Below are 16,615 nucleotides of genomic sequence, written 5' to 3' on the forward strand. Positions count from 1 at the left end.
ACTTACAGGCTGGAAGTGCGTACTGCCTCTTTAAAGGAGCAGCAACTTGATAAGATTTTGTTAGTGCTACAGTGAGAGGGGCTGCACACTGCAGAGGAGATGGTTTTAGGTAGACTTGGGACTGGAAGGGCTCTTGGTGTCACCCTGGAAGGAGTAACCAGGCTGCTGGAAGCCAGGGGGAGGCCACTGTGCTGTAAGCAGGCTGCTGGTGTCAGGACTCTGAGCCAAAGCTGCACAGCACAGAAGCAGCCAAGGCTATAGGGCAGGCAGTGACACAACCCCTTACTGGTCTGGGTGAACCCCCCAAGCATCACACTTCGGGATTTTAAAATGGCCTATATTGCTCATATATTTGGTAAAGTACAAAATATTAAACACTAATTACTGACCTCTAAGAACATAGCTTGATCTGGACCTAGCTCAAAAACAGCAGGTCGGATCCCAAACGGACCTTGCTCCACAAAACCAATAGTTGCAACAGCCTTGAAGTGAAAAAAGAACAAACAAAATAAATTGATCATGTTGGGTTTTTGTAGCCAGCTATTTAGAGTAGGTGACATCCTGTGACAATTAAAGTTTTTTCTTTCCATATAATTCTTCTTCTTCTTCAATAAATCTCAAAGGTATATACCATTGCTTAATTGACAGAAAATCCTCATGGTTTTCTGGGTTACCTGGGGGGAGCAGAGGGCAGGAAGGGTGCTGTTGTCACAATCAAGTGGCAGATACAAAGGGCCTTTTTTGAAGTTTACAGAGGAGCATGTATGACTTCAGGCCAGCCCTGCTGATTGTCATGGCCCACAAAGTCTTTATACTTTGAGATACCTAAACTGTGTCCAATGGTTCCTCCCAATCACTTACCCTGAAATTAGGAGGTGGCCATACTTTCTTTGGCATAATACAGAACTTTCCATTACTGGACCCTTCATTTCTGCACACAAATTCTGTCATTTTTACTCCCCCCACAAGGCAGGAACCACAATTGATGATGCGAGGCACTGCAACAAACAATACAACAAGGAAAATACGCATGTAGTGAAAGCTAACTGCAGGAAAAATAGTTATTTAATCAATTACTCTTTAAACATGGACTCATTGAATATGAATTATTAAGACTCTAAAGATGCTAAACACTTTAAATGGTTACTTTAAAGGTGCAGCAGTTTGAGCTGTAACTTGCTATAACTCTCCCATATTAAATGATGCTTCCAGCTCCAAGTACTCAAGGATTGTGTCAAACTTTGATAACAATAAAGAAGATTTTGTAAAAGAGCTTTGTGCTGGGGGAAAGCAAATTACTGATGGCTAACAAAAACAGCACATCTTCAGCTCGTATAAATAGGCATAACTCCATTGAGCTATGCAGATTTATGCCAGTTGAGATTGTGATTTGAGATATTACAGGCTGGGCTAGATATTTTCAGAGGAGAGTTTTGCAGTAAACAGCACCCTAGATATTTAATGTTTAACAATTGAGGAAGTGATGGACATAGCAAATATATAGAATCTGAATTTCAAAAGTGGCTTCAGATTTTTGGGCCTCTGGCTCTGCACCCTGAAAATAACTGTTGGCACAATTTGGCAGATACAAATAATTAAGGGAGTATTTTACAGCATTTAAATGCCTATTAATCAGATTATGCATGTAAATCAGACAGTTAGACACGTAAGTGGTATGAAATGCACCTGCAACATTATTCTACAATCCTCCATAAAGTTGGAGACAGTCAAGGCCCTTTAAAAATCAGAGACCTAAAGCTTAACAGAAACTATTGAGTGCTTGCACCTACATGTTAATACAGGAGGTGGTCTCCTAGCTTCTATAGGGATTAGGAGAGAGTATGGTGCTTGCGTCTCCACTAGAATATAATCTTCATAATTAGCTAAATATTCAGGAATAAACTGAATTGTGTACTGGCAAGTCATCCCAGGAGCGACAAGTCCACCCTCTCCTGGAAATTTTCCTAGGAAAGAAAATGCAGGTGATTTAAAATTTCAAATACAAAAGTTGTTCTATGCTTTCATGACCATATTCTGCCCTTTGAAAGCTGCTCTTAGTGAACTCTTAATATGTGCTATCTTAGATAATTTGCCATAAATGGTGTGACCATAAGAGAGCCTGACCCTGCAGTCCTTATATATCCATGGCTCCCTCTGAAGTCAATGGGCAGTAAGGGACTCTTTACACTGATTTCAATGGGCATTGAATCAGGACCTAGATGAGTTTTTGCAGTCTCAGGGCAGGGATCAATGCTACTACGGCAGGGATCAATGCTCTGAGATCGATCCACTGGCGGTTGATCTAGCGGGTCTAGCAAAGACCCGCCAAATCAACTGCAGATCGCTCTCCAGTCAATCCCTGTATTCTACCCCCGACAAAAAGAGTAAGGTAAGTCAATGGGAGATTTTTTCCTGTCGACCACCCGCGGCGTAGACCACGCGGTAACTCGATCTAAGGAACGTCGACTCCAGCTACGTTGTTCACGTAGCTGGAGTTGCGTAGTGTAGATCGATTTACCACAGTAGTGTAGACATAGCCTACGTCTAGATGTGTTATGCATACCATTTCTTTTGTTTCAGTCTGATCTCCCTACATTTCATTTTTAATTAGACCACTAGAGTCTCAGACTTCTGTCTGGGAGTTTCATGTAGACTGTCCTAGACAGGTAAGACAACCTCTAACTTCTAAGAAGTGATATGAGACTCTATGGGATTAAGGATCTGCCCACCTGGATTGCATTGTAGATGGGACGCACACAAAAATCAATGTATTATATTCAAGTAGACAAATTAGTTCTTGTACAATTTTGCATCTTCAGAGCTAGTAATAGCAACTTACCCAGCCCAATGGCAAAGGCTGAAGTAGATGGAGGAATGACTCTTACATGGCGACACACTGAAGTCAGGTTCTGCAGCTCTATAGTCATCTTTGTTTAAAAAAGAATAGAATACCAAATAACACTTATGCACTGTTCATTTTCATAATACTCTGCATACAGCAGTGAATTACTTCTCACAACACGCCTAGGAGGTAGGTATTTTGTAAATGGGAAAACTGAACATTTCTGTCAGCATCTGAAGTAAAGGACATGTCACACAAAAGCAACCTGAGGTTGAAAAGGACACACTTAGTACTCCTTGCGGGAAGTTCTGCTGATGATTGAAAGAGAGAGGAAAATGAGGCTCAGGAGAGTTTAGTTAGCTATGTGGAAGTCTGCATGGGGTGGGGGAACTATGAAAGTCATGGAGAGACATCAAGTTTCTCAGAGGTAGAATAAATTCTTTGTAGATGAAAAAGCTGTTACCTCATAAACCTGACCAACTTCATACTCAGAAAACAAAACAGCGGGCGGGGTAGCTAGAAATACAGGAACAGACTGAGGATCACTGAAATAAAATAATGGGAGAAACTTTGAGAAATATTCAGTGAGCTCTTACACTGTCAGTTATTTATCTATGCCTTAAGAATGTCCTGATTGCATCCATAAGCATGAATAACAAAAATTATAAAAACCTTGCAAGATATTATTTCTGAATGATTATAATTAAGATACACAGGAGAAAATACTGTTTTGGCTAAACTGGTATAAAACCAGAATAACTCCAAAGCAAAACTCTCTGCAGGATCAAGAGTCAAGGTACGTACCTTTTATCAAATGTCACTTTTCTTCCTGTTATCATTCGATCTACCTTCTTCTGAGGAAAAATAAGAGATTTTCCTCCATTAAGAGTATTTGGTGGGAAAAAGCGGGGATTCTTCAGGCAATTATGTCGGTTCTCAAGTCTGGCAAGGTAAATGCGGTCTTGTTCTCTATCCGCTTTGTACATATCATCTTTCCAGACTGATTTGTGAGAGGAGCTAGATTTCTTTGAAACAAACAGAGAGTGTGATGCAAAATTCAGTGTCAAATACAGCAGCTTTGGGGGGGGGGGGGGGTTATATAAAATACCTATTCCTGATTACTTAGGCTTTATGTAACAGTAAAGAATTTCACCCTCAGCAAACTACTGTATTTTTCTCTTCTCCAACATGGAAAGCAACAACTTACACTAAAATAGCAATGTGCTAGGACTTGCCTCTTTCTACAGGGATAGCAATAAGTCCTAAACTGTTTGACGGGCTAAAAAGAGTGCATCTCTGAAATATACCTTACTTGATGGTTTCTTAGTCTGATGTCTAGGCTCAGGAGTTGAAGACAGCGTTAAGGTGGATAAAGATACATCTGGCAGACTATCTAATGTTTTCCTCAAGTGTGGGATTTCTGTATGTTTCTGATCCCGTGGACTTTTAGAAATGAGTTGTTTAAAACTAAGCGTCTCCTTGATATAGTCAGGCTCTTTTTTTCCTGCAGTTCAAAGAAAAGTATTGACATTTTCTGAGCAATAGGGAGAAAAGTATTCATTTTAGAAACTTATTGTAAGCAGAGAAACATTAATAGGGCTGTAAATTAATTGCCGTTAACTCATGCAATTAACTCGAAAAAATTAATTGCGATTAATCTCAGTTTTAATCAAACTGTTAAACGATAGACTACCAATTGAAATGTATTAAATATTTTGGTGTTTTTCTAGATTTTCATATACATTGTATTCTGTGTTGTAATTGAAATCAAAGTGTATATTATTTTTACTACAAATATTTTCACTGTAAAAATGATAAACAAAAGAAATAGTATTTTTCAATTCACCTCATACAAGTACTGTAGTGCAATCTCGTTATCGTGAAAGTGCAATTTACAAATGTAGATTTTTTTTGTTACATAACTGCACTCAAAAATAAAACAATGTAAAACTTTAGAGCCCGCAAGTCCACTCAGTCCTACTTCTTGTTCAGCCAATTGCTAAGACAAACAAGTTTGTTTACATTTACAGGAGATAATGCTGTCCTCTTCTTATTTACAATGTCACCTGAAAGTGAGAACAGGCATTTGCATGGCACTTTTGTAGCTGGCATTGCAAGGTATTTACGTACCAGATATGCTAAACATTCGTATGCCTCTTCATGCTTCAGCCACCATTCCAGAGCACATGCTTCCATGCTGATGACACTTGTTAAAAAAATAACGTGTTAATTAAATTTGTGACTGAACTTTTTTGGGGAGAATTGTATGTCCCCTGGTCTGTGTTTTACCTGCATTCTGCCACATATTTCATGGTATAGTCGTCTCGGATGATGACCCAGCACATGTTATTTGTTTTAAGAACACTTTCACCGCAGATTTGACAAAACGCAAAGAAGAAACCAATGTGAGATTTCTAAAGATAGCCACAGCACTTGAACCAAGGTTTAAGAATCTGAAGTGCTTTCCAAAATCTGAGTGGGACGAGGTGTGGAGCATACTTTCAGAAGTCTTAAAAGAGCAACACTCCAATGCGGAAATTACAGAACCCGAACGACTAAAAAAGAAAATCAACCTTCTGCTGGTGGCATCTGACATAGATAATGAAAATGAGCATGCGTGGGTCAATACTGCTTTGGATTGTTATGCAGCAGAACCCATCATAAGCATGGATGCATGTCCCCTGGAATGGTGGTTGAAGCATGAAGGGACATGAATCTTCAGTGCATTTGGCACGTAAATATCTTGCGACGCCAGCTACAACAGTGCGACAAGAACACCTGTTCTCACTTTCAGGTGACATTGTAATCAAGAAGCGGGCAGCATTATATCTCCTGCAAATGTAAACAAATTTGATTGGCTGAACAAGAAGTAGGACTGAGTGGACTTGCAGGCTCTAAAATTTTACATTGTTTTATTTTTGAATGCAGGTTTTTTTGTACATAATTCTACATTTGTAAATTCAACTTTCATGATAAAGAGATTGCACTACAGTACTTGTATTAGGTGAACTGAATACTACGATTTCTTTTTTTTTATAATTCAAATACTTGTAATCAAAAATAAATATAAAGTGAGCACTGTACACTTTGTATTCTGTGTTGTAATTGAAATCAATATATTTGAAAATGTAGAAAACATCCAAAAATATTTAAATAAATGGTATTCAATTATTGTTTAACAGTGCGATTAATTGCACTATTAATCACGATTAATTTTTTTAATTGCTTGAGAGCCCTAATTATTAATAATACAAGATTGGTCTTGGAGTTAGCAAAACAACTAAATATTTAAGTGCTCTAGTGTTTCCGCCATATTTACAGTTTATTTTGTTACAAGTAGGTTAATCTGTTTCAATCACAAATCATACTGATAACATTTAGGACAAACTTACAATGATCAAAATACAATAATAATAAAATAATAAATAAATAAATAAATAAATAAAGATATTACCTCACCTACCTTGTCTCTCTAATACCCTGGGACCAACACAGTTACAACAACACTGCATTCAACTTCTTTAACACCCTTTATTTGAGGATCTTAATATGATCTAAAAACAGTTAATTAAGCCTTATAACTCCTCTCTGAGGTAGATAAGTTACTATCTCCACTTTACAAATGGATAAACAGAGTTGATAAAAAATGGAATTCTCACACTGAAGAAATTCCAAGATTTGAAATTTCATATCATCCTTAATTTGGACAAAAAGTAGAAACCACGGATTTTTTTGCAAAATGAAATGTTCTGAAATATTTCATTTTGACCGTATTGAAATGTTTTGTTTATATATGTGTGTGTGTGAAAATGATAAAATCAAAGTGGAACATTTCACCTTATTGAAAAAAAGTTTTGATAAAGTAAAAATGAAATATTTTGACATTATCAAAAACGATTTGATACTTTCCCATAAAAATTTCAGACAAAATTAATATGTTCTCATAACACATTTCAATTTAATCAAATCAGCATTTTAGATGGAAAAACATTCTGTTAGAAAATTTTTGATCAGCTCTAAAACAAAGGCACAGAGATTAATCAGAACAAATTTTTAAAATAAAAACTGCTTTCATTTAAATAATTTAATTATTTGTCTGCTCTGTTTATCACATAAATACTGCTGCATTTGCTAATGCAGAAGAATCACAGGGTGAAACTGACCACCACAGATTCGCTGTCTAAAGTGAGTGAGCTGAAAAAAATAAACAAACAGCATTGGTAATGAAAAGTAAATTTGATATTTAAAACAAATTGCAGTTTTAGTAATTTATTAGTTACACAGAAAGGAGAATTTTTGTAATATATTACAAATGTAATATCTTTACTGTGTCCTTTAAGCTAATTCTTAGTACTTTAAATGTTAGGGCTTGTCTATATAAACACTTAGTTCACAACAAGCTGGTTGCAAATCTACCTCACACTAGCCTGCAGCACACAACATCTCTGTGTGGAGCCGGTTGCCATAGACTAAACAGTTTATCGTCCTCCTTAATCTATTCCCATTTCAAAGCAGGGTACATTAAAGTGCACTAGAGAACTGTTAGTGCTCAGCAACATGGTCTACATGGACACCTAGTGCACAACAGGCTACAGCACAGTCAATTTACACCCCAGCTTGCCACGAACTAAGTGTTCATATGGTAAAGCCCTTCGTGATTCTGCTCATTAGGCAGAAGTACAGAGCATTATGCGCAGGCTATCCATGTCTAATTCTTCAGAGCATTATCAGAAATCCGTATTAGTCTCTACTTTAAAAGTTACCTTTAGGTGCTTTGGTAATGGGTATTCTATCAGTGATGTAATCTTCAGGGCAGATTAAATTATGTTTTTTGAGAAGGTCATTATCCACACACCATCGAAAGGAGGACTTCACTACAATATTAAAAAAAAACAAAAACAAATAAAAGATTGGTGTTTTAAGATACACTAACAATGGTCAGTCCACATTTCTGTTGTTTCTCCTTCACATCACTACAATGAAGTATTTTGGAGAGAAATATGGTCTGTAAACTGAGCACAGAACTTAACTCAAACAACTCCAGAATTCTAAATTCAGTTCTGATTCATGGCTCTGGGGCCTTGGACCAATCACTTAATCTCTGTGTCAGTTTCCCTGCCTGTAATAACACTTATCAACAGGGCAATTGTGAAGACATTTGTATTAATGATTTTTGTACAGCTGTTTATATATGCTTGCAACAAAGTTAAGGTATAGAACCATTAATGGCAGGTTTCAGGCATTGAAAATGACCTGTCCAATTAGTTTCTTATTATGTAAGATTAATTTTTTTCTTTTTGATTCTCTCCTTACAGTTTCTCAGATCTCTCTTTTAGTATAAGTGGTATTAAACCCTGGCATTATGATCAAAAGTTCACTGAAGTCAATGGGAGTCTTTCCATTGACTTAAATAAGCATTGAATTTGGTTCCAGATCCCATAAATGTGTACTGGGATAGGTAACATTCCCAGAAACCTCACCTGGTGGCAATCCAATGTTGTGGAAGTCCTCCCCAACATCTATCTTCAACATGTTCAGAGCCCTTTCTTCTGCTGCTGTTGCTCGAGCTCTTGCCTGAATGATGTGCTTTTCTACTATGTCAATTTCTGTCAGTCGATGGTTATATTCAGTATGAATCTGGCAAGTAGATTGGTGAATGTAAATAAATAAATATATTTTTAGCTATCACAAATTATTACTAATTTCAGTACATGTAATAGAAAAATAAATATTTTCTGTTTCTTTCTGAAGTCTTGCTAGAATGTTTTTGCTTTACAAGAATAAACTCTCAGAATAGAATGCATTATTTTCTAACATTTAACTTGTGGTGGGGCTTGAAACATTTACCAGATGCCTACCAGTCAGATCACTAAACTTTATAACCAGAGGCAGATATGACGAAAGGGGCCCCTTTACCAATGAATTCCAGGGGCAATACCCTACTGAGAAGCCTGACCTTCAACCTCTGCTACTGGAAAGAGGGAAGGTGCTATGCTTGGACCCTACTTGTGTTCCAGATACTATATCAGGTATATGATTAAATTTAAAGTGTTCTCTCTCCCCTAGTTACTAGAAAGTTTTTTAATTCACTGATTCAGAGCAGGGATTTGAACCAAGTCTCCCACATCCCAGGTGAGTGTCCTAAATAGTAGGCTATTGACTATTCTTCTCTCTGTGTCCTTCTTCCCTGATCCCCCAATTCCATCTTGGATCTGAGAAAATTTCAGTTTCAACAAAATAGCATTCATCATCAATTTTTTCCTACTGGTTTTGAATATCAGCCGTGAAAATGACCAAAGTCTTGTTGATTTCATTCCACAGCTGCTCCAACAAGAGAGGTTTTAAGATTACCTGTCTACAGACTCAGAAAGACTGCACATCTGTTCAGATTTAGGACTAAAAACAACTTTTAAAAACCCTTCAAAACCTGAAAGCTTAAAATCTGCAGTTAAAAGTGAATTGATAGCTCAGTTTCACCCACCTCTAACTTGTAAGTTTTCTGTTCTCCAATAGCAAGCTGGAAAGTGGATTTTGTAAAGCTCTGATTTGCACTGACTATACAGCACATATTGTACCCATTCCTCAGATGGATAGAGCACCACCCACTTTAAAAGAAAATCTAAATAAATTTCTGATAACATGGTTTATCTTAATGCTAACTACCGCATATACTCGATCATAAGCCGGTTCGTTTATAAGCAGACACCTCCTCCCCAAGAGGGATAAGTAAAAATGGTAAAAACTGTATGACCCTTTCATAAGCCGACCCTATATTTCAGGGGCTGGCAAACTTTGGCTCCCGGCCCATCAGGGTAAGCCGCTGGAGGGTCAGGATGTTTTGTTTACCTGGAGCGTCTGCAGGCATGGAGCCCCTCAGCTCCCAGTGGCCATGGTTTGCCATTCCCAGCCAATGGGAGCTACGGGAAGTGGCGCCACTTCCCGCAGTTCCCATTGGCTGGGAACGGCAAACCGCAGCCACAGGGAACTGAGGGGCTCCGTGCCTGCAGACGCTCCAGGTAAACAAAACAACAATGTATTAGATATTCAATTCAATGATTTCATAGAGTTTTAAATCATCAAATTTTGGTGTAGACCCGTTTATAAGCCGACCCCTACTCTTTGATGTGTCACTTTTTTACCAAAAATATTCGGCTTCTGAACGAGTATATATGGTACTTCTTTTGGGAAGCATCTTACTTTAAATGACAAGATGTCAATGTTTGAGGAGAGATCATTCAAACACACTACTCAGATATTGTCAAGAAAAAGCAGACTCCATTCACTGGTACCTTCTTAAGAAACTCAACTCAGGAGAAAAATATAGAATCTGAAATTCATGCTTGTCTGTCTTGCAGTCTGTGCATAGGTGATGCGTTGTGGGGTATGCAGGGTCAGGTGCCACACCAGATTTCTGCATGGGCTGCCAGCATGGGGAAGGAGAGGGGCTCTATCCTTCTCCCACTGCCCCTGTCCCCTGGCATGCTCGGCCTCTGACTGTGGCTGCCGGGCCTGGGCAGGAAGCAGAAGGGGCAGAACTAGCCACTTCTTATGCCAGCCATTCAGGGTCACTGCTCTGTGCGGCATAGTGGCTGCCTGAGAGAGCCTGGTTGGGAAGGTGGCAGGCCGCCCCCCAGCTAGGCCCAGCTGCTAGGGACAGGGGCCAAGTGAGCCAGAATCCCCTCTCCCCCCAGGCACATTTCCAGCTCACTCATCCCCTATCCCCAGCAGTCGGGCCCAGGTGCCACCATCTCCCCAGCCAGGATCTCTCGGGCAGTTGCTGCGCTGCACAGAGTCAGCGACCCTCAGTAGCCAGCTTCAGCTGCGTGAGAAATGGCTCCGTCCTGCTCCCCGCCTGGGGCCGGCTCCCAGGGAAAGCAGCCGAACATGCTGGGGAGGGGGGAAGGCACAGCGGGGGAAGGACAGAGTCCCCCCCTGCAGATAATGTTGGTGGGGCGGGGAGAGTGCAGAGGTCCCAGGCTGGGCACAGGGCTTGGGGCACCAAGCAGGGGAGACACATGGTGCGGTCATGTCTCTTTCCCTTTAGATTTGTGCCCCCCCAATATGGGGAGGCACGAGTCATCTATGAGTCTGTGAACAGTACGAAGAGATAGATGGTGCCTACAAAATTAACATCTGTTGCCAAAATCAGAATATCTGTTCATTTTAACAGTGATCTCGTCTCCTATTCTCGCTCAGCACCTACTGAAGCAATAGGATTACAAAAAATACTTTGCACTTCTATAGCTTTTTTCATCATTTTTGTCTCAAAAGTGCTTTGCAAACATTAATGAATTATGTATCACAACCCACCAGTGAGGTAGGAAATGGTTATATAAGGATCACTTCACTCCATTCAGCAGCTCCTTAAGAGCATACAACAACACTACACAACAATTTATTGAAGGATAGTAAGAAGACTATCACATCCACTTGAAACTGCAGGGAGAATGTAGGGTAAAAGCAGATAGTGCTTTAGGAACTTTAAAGAGAATTGTTTTTTACTTCACATCTGAAAAAACTCCCAGAACAACAGTTAGGAGCATCAGGTGGCATTTGAGATGAGAGGCTCCACAAGCAAAATTGGTCTTAAGAAGGGTATTTGCCACTAGCATTCAAACTGCTCATGAAAATCTCGTTGCGATTCTAGGAAACCATTGTGAAAAAAAATCCTGGGAGGTCTGAATTAACATTGACAAACATTTTGCTAAATCTCAGAACAGCTCTGAAAATTGCCTCTGTTTTTTGTTTATTTGCTTTACCTTTTGCAGCTCCTCCACAAACTTCTCATGATAGAGATTGTCTCCTCCACGGGACTTGATCAGATTTGTTCCAGTGTCCATCCCTATAACATCTGCAGTATAAGTGCTCTTAAAGACGCTAGTCAACAAATGAGAAATGTCCTGAAGGGGAAAAATTTAGGGTGAGAAATTGTTAATCTTTAGAAACAGAGACAGGATTGAGAGTGAGGGGCATGAATATTAAACCATACATGCAACAGTGATTAAATCAGTTTGCAGAGTAACAGCCGTGTTAGTCTGTATTCGCAAAAAGAAAAGGAGTACTTGTGGCACCCTAGAGACTAACCAATTTATTTGAGCATAAGCTTTCATGAGCTACAGCTCACTTCATCGGATGCATACTGTGGAAAGTTTAGCAGATCTTATTATATACACACAAAGCATGAAAAAATACCTCCTCCCACCCCACTCTCCTGCTGGTAATAGCTTATCTAAAGTGATCACTCTCCTTCCAATGTGTATGATAATCAAGGTGGGCCATTTCCAACACAAATCCAGGTTTTCTCACCCCCCCCCACACACACAAACTCACTCTCCTGATGATAATCAAGGCAATGGCCCACCTTGATTATCATCCACATTGTAAGGAGAGTGATCACTTTAGATAAGCTATTACCAGCAGGAGAGTGGGGTGGGAGGAGGTATTTTTTCATGCTTTGTGTGTATATAATAAGATCTGCTAAACTTTCCACAGTATGCATCCGATGAAATGAGCTGTAGCTCACGAAAGCTTATGCTCAAATAAATTGGTTAGTCTCTAGGGTGCCACAAGTACTCCTTTTCTTTTTGTAAATCAGTTTGGTTCCACAGCAGTAGCTTCAGATTACCAGTGCTTTGGTAAGAAAGGGGACTATGTACATAATGTTCTGGATATAGAAGCTCTGTGTATCTATTTGCTTTATAGAAATCTGGGTTATATAAAGATATAGGCTGCAAAAGCAAATTCCATTCAGATCCTCCAGAGAATGGCTGGGTGGGTGGCTAGGTGTGGACTTTCTAGGGCTGGAAGGCTCTGTCTGTAAAGGACTATCTGCAGGGGGAATTGGGGTCTGCCAGAGAGGGGACTTAGGAGGTAGAGGAAATGTCAGATGGTGGTGGAAAGGGGGTCCTGTCTGCAGTGGATACTATAGGGGCACAGAAGGGGGGTTCACAGGAAGGTCCAAGAGAGGCGTGTCTGAGAGGGAGTGTGTGTACAGGGGTGTCTTTCTGGATAGGCTGGTGGGTGTCTCTCCAAGTGGGGCAAAGAGGCTCCCTGCTGGAGCTCTGAATGGGTTGGGGTATCCGGGCACAGTGAATGGGCTGCTGGGGTGTGTGTGTGTGTCTCTCTCTTTGTGATTCATAGATCCCTAGCCCAGAAGGGACCATTGTGATCATCTGGTTTGACTTCCTGTATATCACAGGCCACAGAAATCCCCCCCCCAGCAAATCCCAAGAGCAGATATTTTAGAAAAACATTCCATCTTGATTTTATAATGGTCAGTGATGGAGACCCCACCATGACCCTTGGTAAATTGTTTCAATGTTTTATTACCCTGTTAAAAATCTACACCATGTTTCTAGTCTGAATTTGCCTAGCTTCAACTTCCAGCCATTGGATCATGGGTGGAGGGGTGTCTCTGAGGGTGGAGGTAGCATCGGGGTGTGGTTGCAGGAGGTATCTCTGTGGAAGGGTCTCCAGCGGGGCAGGGGGGGGTGTCTCTAAGGCAGAGGGGAGTCTGGGAAGTGTTGGTCTGGAGGGGGGAAGGCCCTGGGGGGAGGGGGGGAAGTATTGGAGGGTGAGAGAGGGAGGTTTGTGTGTGTGGAGGGCCCTGCAGGGGCGGGGGAATCAGTTTTTGAGGGCAGGGGAAGGACCAGGCAGGAGCATTGGTCTTTGAGTGCAGGGTAGGGGGTTGATCTCTGAAGGCAGGGGAGGACTTGGGGGGGGGGAAGAGGAGGTTCTGAGGAGGGAGGGCCCTACGGGGCGGGGGGGGGGGTCGGTCTCTGAGGGGGGAGGGCCCAGCTGGCCTGGTGGGGTCGGTCTTGGAGGGGCCTGCTGCGGGGGGGTTGGTCTCGGAGGGAGAAGGGTCCTGGGGGGTCGGTCTCAAAGAGGGGAGGGTCTGTCTCGGGGCGGGGGGGAGGTCCTGCTGGCCTGGGGGTCTGTCTAGGAGGGGAGGGGGTTGGTCTCAGAGGGGGGAGGACCCTGCTGGTGGGTCAGTCTCAGTGGGGGGGGCCCTGCTGGCCTGGGGGGGGTCGGTCTTGGAGGGGGGGGTCAGTCCCGGGGGGCACCCTGCTGGCCTGGGGGGGGCCTTGCTGGCCTGCGGGGGTTGGTCTCGGGGGGGGGCGGGGGGCCCTGCTGGCCTAGGGAGTCGGTCTTGGGGGGGGTCCTACTGGCCTGGGGGGTCGGTCTCGGGGGGGGCACCCTGCTGGCCTGGGGGGGGCCTTGCTGGCCTGCGGGGGTCGGTCTCGGGGCGGAGGCCCTGCTAGCCTGGGGGGGGTCGGTCTCGGAGGGGGGCTCAGTCTCGGGGGGGGCGGTCTCTGAGGGTGGCTCAGTCTCGGGGGGGGCTCCTGCTGGCCTGGGGGGGCTCGGTCTCGGAGGGGGGCTCAGTCTCGGGGGGGCGGTCTCTGAGGGGGGCTCAGTCTCGGGGGGGCTCCTGCTGGCCGGGGGGGGGTCGGTCTCGGGGGGGGGGCCGGTCTCTGAGGGGGGCTCGGTCTCGGAGGGGGGCTCAGTCTCGGGGGGGGCGGTCTCTGAGGGGGGCTCAGTCTCGGGGGGGCTCCTGCTGGCCGGGGGGGGGTCGGTCTCCGGGGGGGGGGCCGGTCTCTGAGAGGGGGCTCAGTCTCGGGGGGGCTCCTGCTGGCCTGGGGGGGGTCGGTCTCGGAGGGGGGCTCAGTCTCGGGGGGGGGCCGGTCTCTGAGGGGGGCTCAGTCTCGGGGGGGCTCCTGCTGGCCTGGGGGGGCTCGGTCTCGGAGGGGGGCTCAGTCTCGGGGGGGGCGGTCTCTGAGGGGGGCTCAGTCTCGGGGGGGCTCCTGCTGGCCGGGGGGGGGTCGGTCTCGGGGGGGGGCCGGTCTCTGAGGGGGGCTCAGTCTCGGGGGGGCTCCTGCTGGCCTGGGGGGGGGTCGGTCTCGGAGGGGGGCTCAGTCTCGGGGGGGGGCCGGTCTCTGAGGGGGGGCTCAGTCTCGGGGGGGCTCCTGCTGGCCTGGGGGGGTCGGTCTCGGGGGGGGGGGGCCTGCTGGCCTGGGGAGGGGGTCGGTCTCGGAGGCGGGGAAGGGCCATGCCGGGGCCGTTACCTGAGTCCGCTCGGAGGCGGGTCTGTGTCTGTCCATGGAGGGCTCAGGGCTGCTGGGGGCCCCGCCCGCCGCCATCCCCCACGCGGGGCCCGGAGGCCAGGGCAGCCCCGGCCCCGCCGCTCGCACCGGGCGGGCTCGGCCGGAGCCTGTCGCTAGGGGAGCGGCCGGCTCAGTTTACCAGCGCCCTGCCCTAGCGACGGCGCCTCCTCCCAGCCAGCAGCGGGTTCCTCCCGCGCCGGGGCTGGCGAGCGCCTGGGCCGCCATCGCGCCCCTTCCTTGGGGAGACCGCCCCGGGGGCCGCAGGGAGCGCAGAGCTGGGGCTGGGCGGGTAGCAGTGTTTGTAGCCCCCGCGCCCCGTCCCCTTTGTGGAGGTGCGCTGTGGTCGTCGCTTAGCGGTAGTCACCCTCTCCCTCCTCTCTGTGACATCGCCCCTGTCCCCTCGCAGGCTGCCCCACAGCCTGAGATCTAGCCCTGGGCTTATGACCCCGGATTTCGCTGCCCACCAGGCCACACTTCCAGCTCTGGGGGCGCCTGGTAGCCTTTGATTTTCCTGTCTCAGTTCACTCTAGGTCAGTGGGTCCCAAACTTTAACAGCCTGTGAACCCCTTTCAGAAAACCTCAAGTCCGGCGAACCCAAAGCTCCTAAAAAATGAATGTTTCCGGGGATTTTCTCCTTTACCTGAGTATAAATTATAAAAGCGGTGATCTTGGAAATATACAATTTGTTTTTATGACATGCTTATTACACACGATTTATTATTAATTATTTATCATTACAGTAGTTTTATTACATTATGAAAACGGCAACACTCTTCCAAGATCTCACTTTGGTATCTTGTATCACTTTGAATAAGCCTGTAATAAGACAAGGCTCCTATGCTTCATCAAGGAATATCCCATGTGAAACAGCATGAAGGTATTTAAGAAGCCAACGCAAACAGTTTCTCCTCCACAAGCATTCAGGTCTTGAGCAGTCCAGATAAACGACACATTAAAACAAAGCTTCAACCTGTTCTTCATAATCATTTTAAAAACAATACTAGCTGCCTATTTAATTTTAAAAACAGCAAAAAATATCCACCTCCCTTTCCATTTCTTATAAGGAGTCTTGAAGTTAAAATCTCCTCAGTGTGATAGATATGCTTGCTTTGATCTGCTTCGCTCTTGGAAGTCCAGGGGCTCCAGGCTGCTGGCCCCATGCTGCCTGGGGTCTCTAAGGACAGCTCTGTCCGCCATTAGGGAATTTTTCCCTGAGAACCCCCTGTAACATTTCGTGAACCCCAGTTTGGGAACCACTGCTCTAATGCATCACAGCTGGGCTAATATCCCATTTCAACCCCCTCTCCCCTCTTTTCCCCCTCAATAATGGAGAAACTATGAGGCTTCCTGACACCATCCCACTATGTAATTATTATTAATAATAAAAGTAATTGGAACTGGTCAACAATGCAGCAAAACAATTCTGAAAAAATGTGAAATTTCAAAGAAGTTTTTTTTTTCTTTTGCAGGGCTTAACAGGGATCCTTTTGTCATTTTTTGCAATATTTTTATCAAAGTAGTTATGTAAATTAATAAGCACTTTGATTAAATGATTTAAAATGGCAAAAAATAAAAAAAATGGAGAAGGTTGATAGTTTTGCAAAAAAAAAAGGGGGGGGGTTTCAACAAAAAAAAACATTTCATTCAGAACATTTCAGCCAGCTCTAATATT

The 16,615-nt window shown here is 44.2% G+C and overlaps 1 protein-coding gene across 6 annotated transcripts in view; it reads right to left on the minus strand.

The window, feature by feature from the left end:
- Positions 1-15,031, minus strand: part of DLEC1 (DLEC1 cilia and flagella associated protein) — a 54,008-nt gene extending 38,977 nt beyond the window's left edge. For 4 of the 6 annotated variants that reach the window (XR_012157651.1, XM_073334708.1, XM_073334707.1 and 1 more), the window contains exons 1-11: positions 14,905-15,031; positions 11,602-11,742; positions 8,323-8,479; positions 7,606-7,716; positions 4,150-4,346; positions 3,647-3,867; positions 3,306-3,387; positions 2,840-2,927; positions 1,791-1,964; positions 862-998; positions 390-482 (exon numbers count right to left, since the gene is read on the minus strand). Coding sequence is in view for 5 of the 6 variants with exons in the window: in XM_073334708.1 (XP_073190809.1) it covers positions 390-482; positions 862-998; positions 1,791-1,964; positions 2,840-2,927; positions 3,306-3,387; positions 3,647-3,867; positions 4,150-4,346; positions 7,606-7,716; positions 8,323-8,479; positions 11,602-11,742; positions 14,905-14,979 (1,476 nt within the window). In the remaining variant the exon portion in view is untranslated. Of the gene's footprint in view, positions 1-389; positions 483-861; positions 999-1,790; positions 1,965-2,839; positions 2,928-3,305; positions 3,388-3,646; positions 3,868-4,149; positions 4,347-7,605; positions 7,717-8,322; positions 8,480-11,601; positions 11,743-14,904 lie in introns of those variants that run through there. The other 2 variants (XM_073334709.1, XM_073334710.1) reach the window with 2 other exon arrangements.
- Between the last annotated feature and the right edge of the window lie 1,584 nt (positions 15,032-16,615).

The sequence above is a fragment of the Lepidochelys kempii genome, chromosome 2 (genome assembly GCF_965140285.1).
Source record: "Lepidochelys kempii isolate rLepKem1 chromosome 2, rLepKem1.hap1, whole genome shotgun sequence".
Lineage (NCBI taxonomy): Eukaryota > Metazoa > Chordata > Testudines > Cheloniidae > Lepidochelys > Lepidochelys kempii.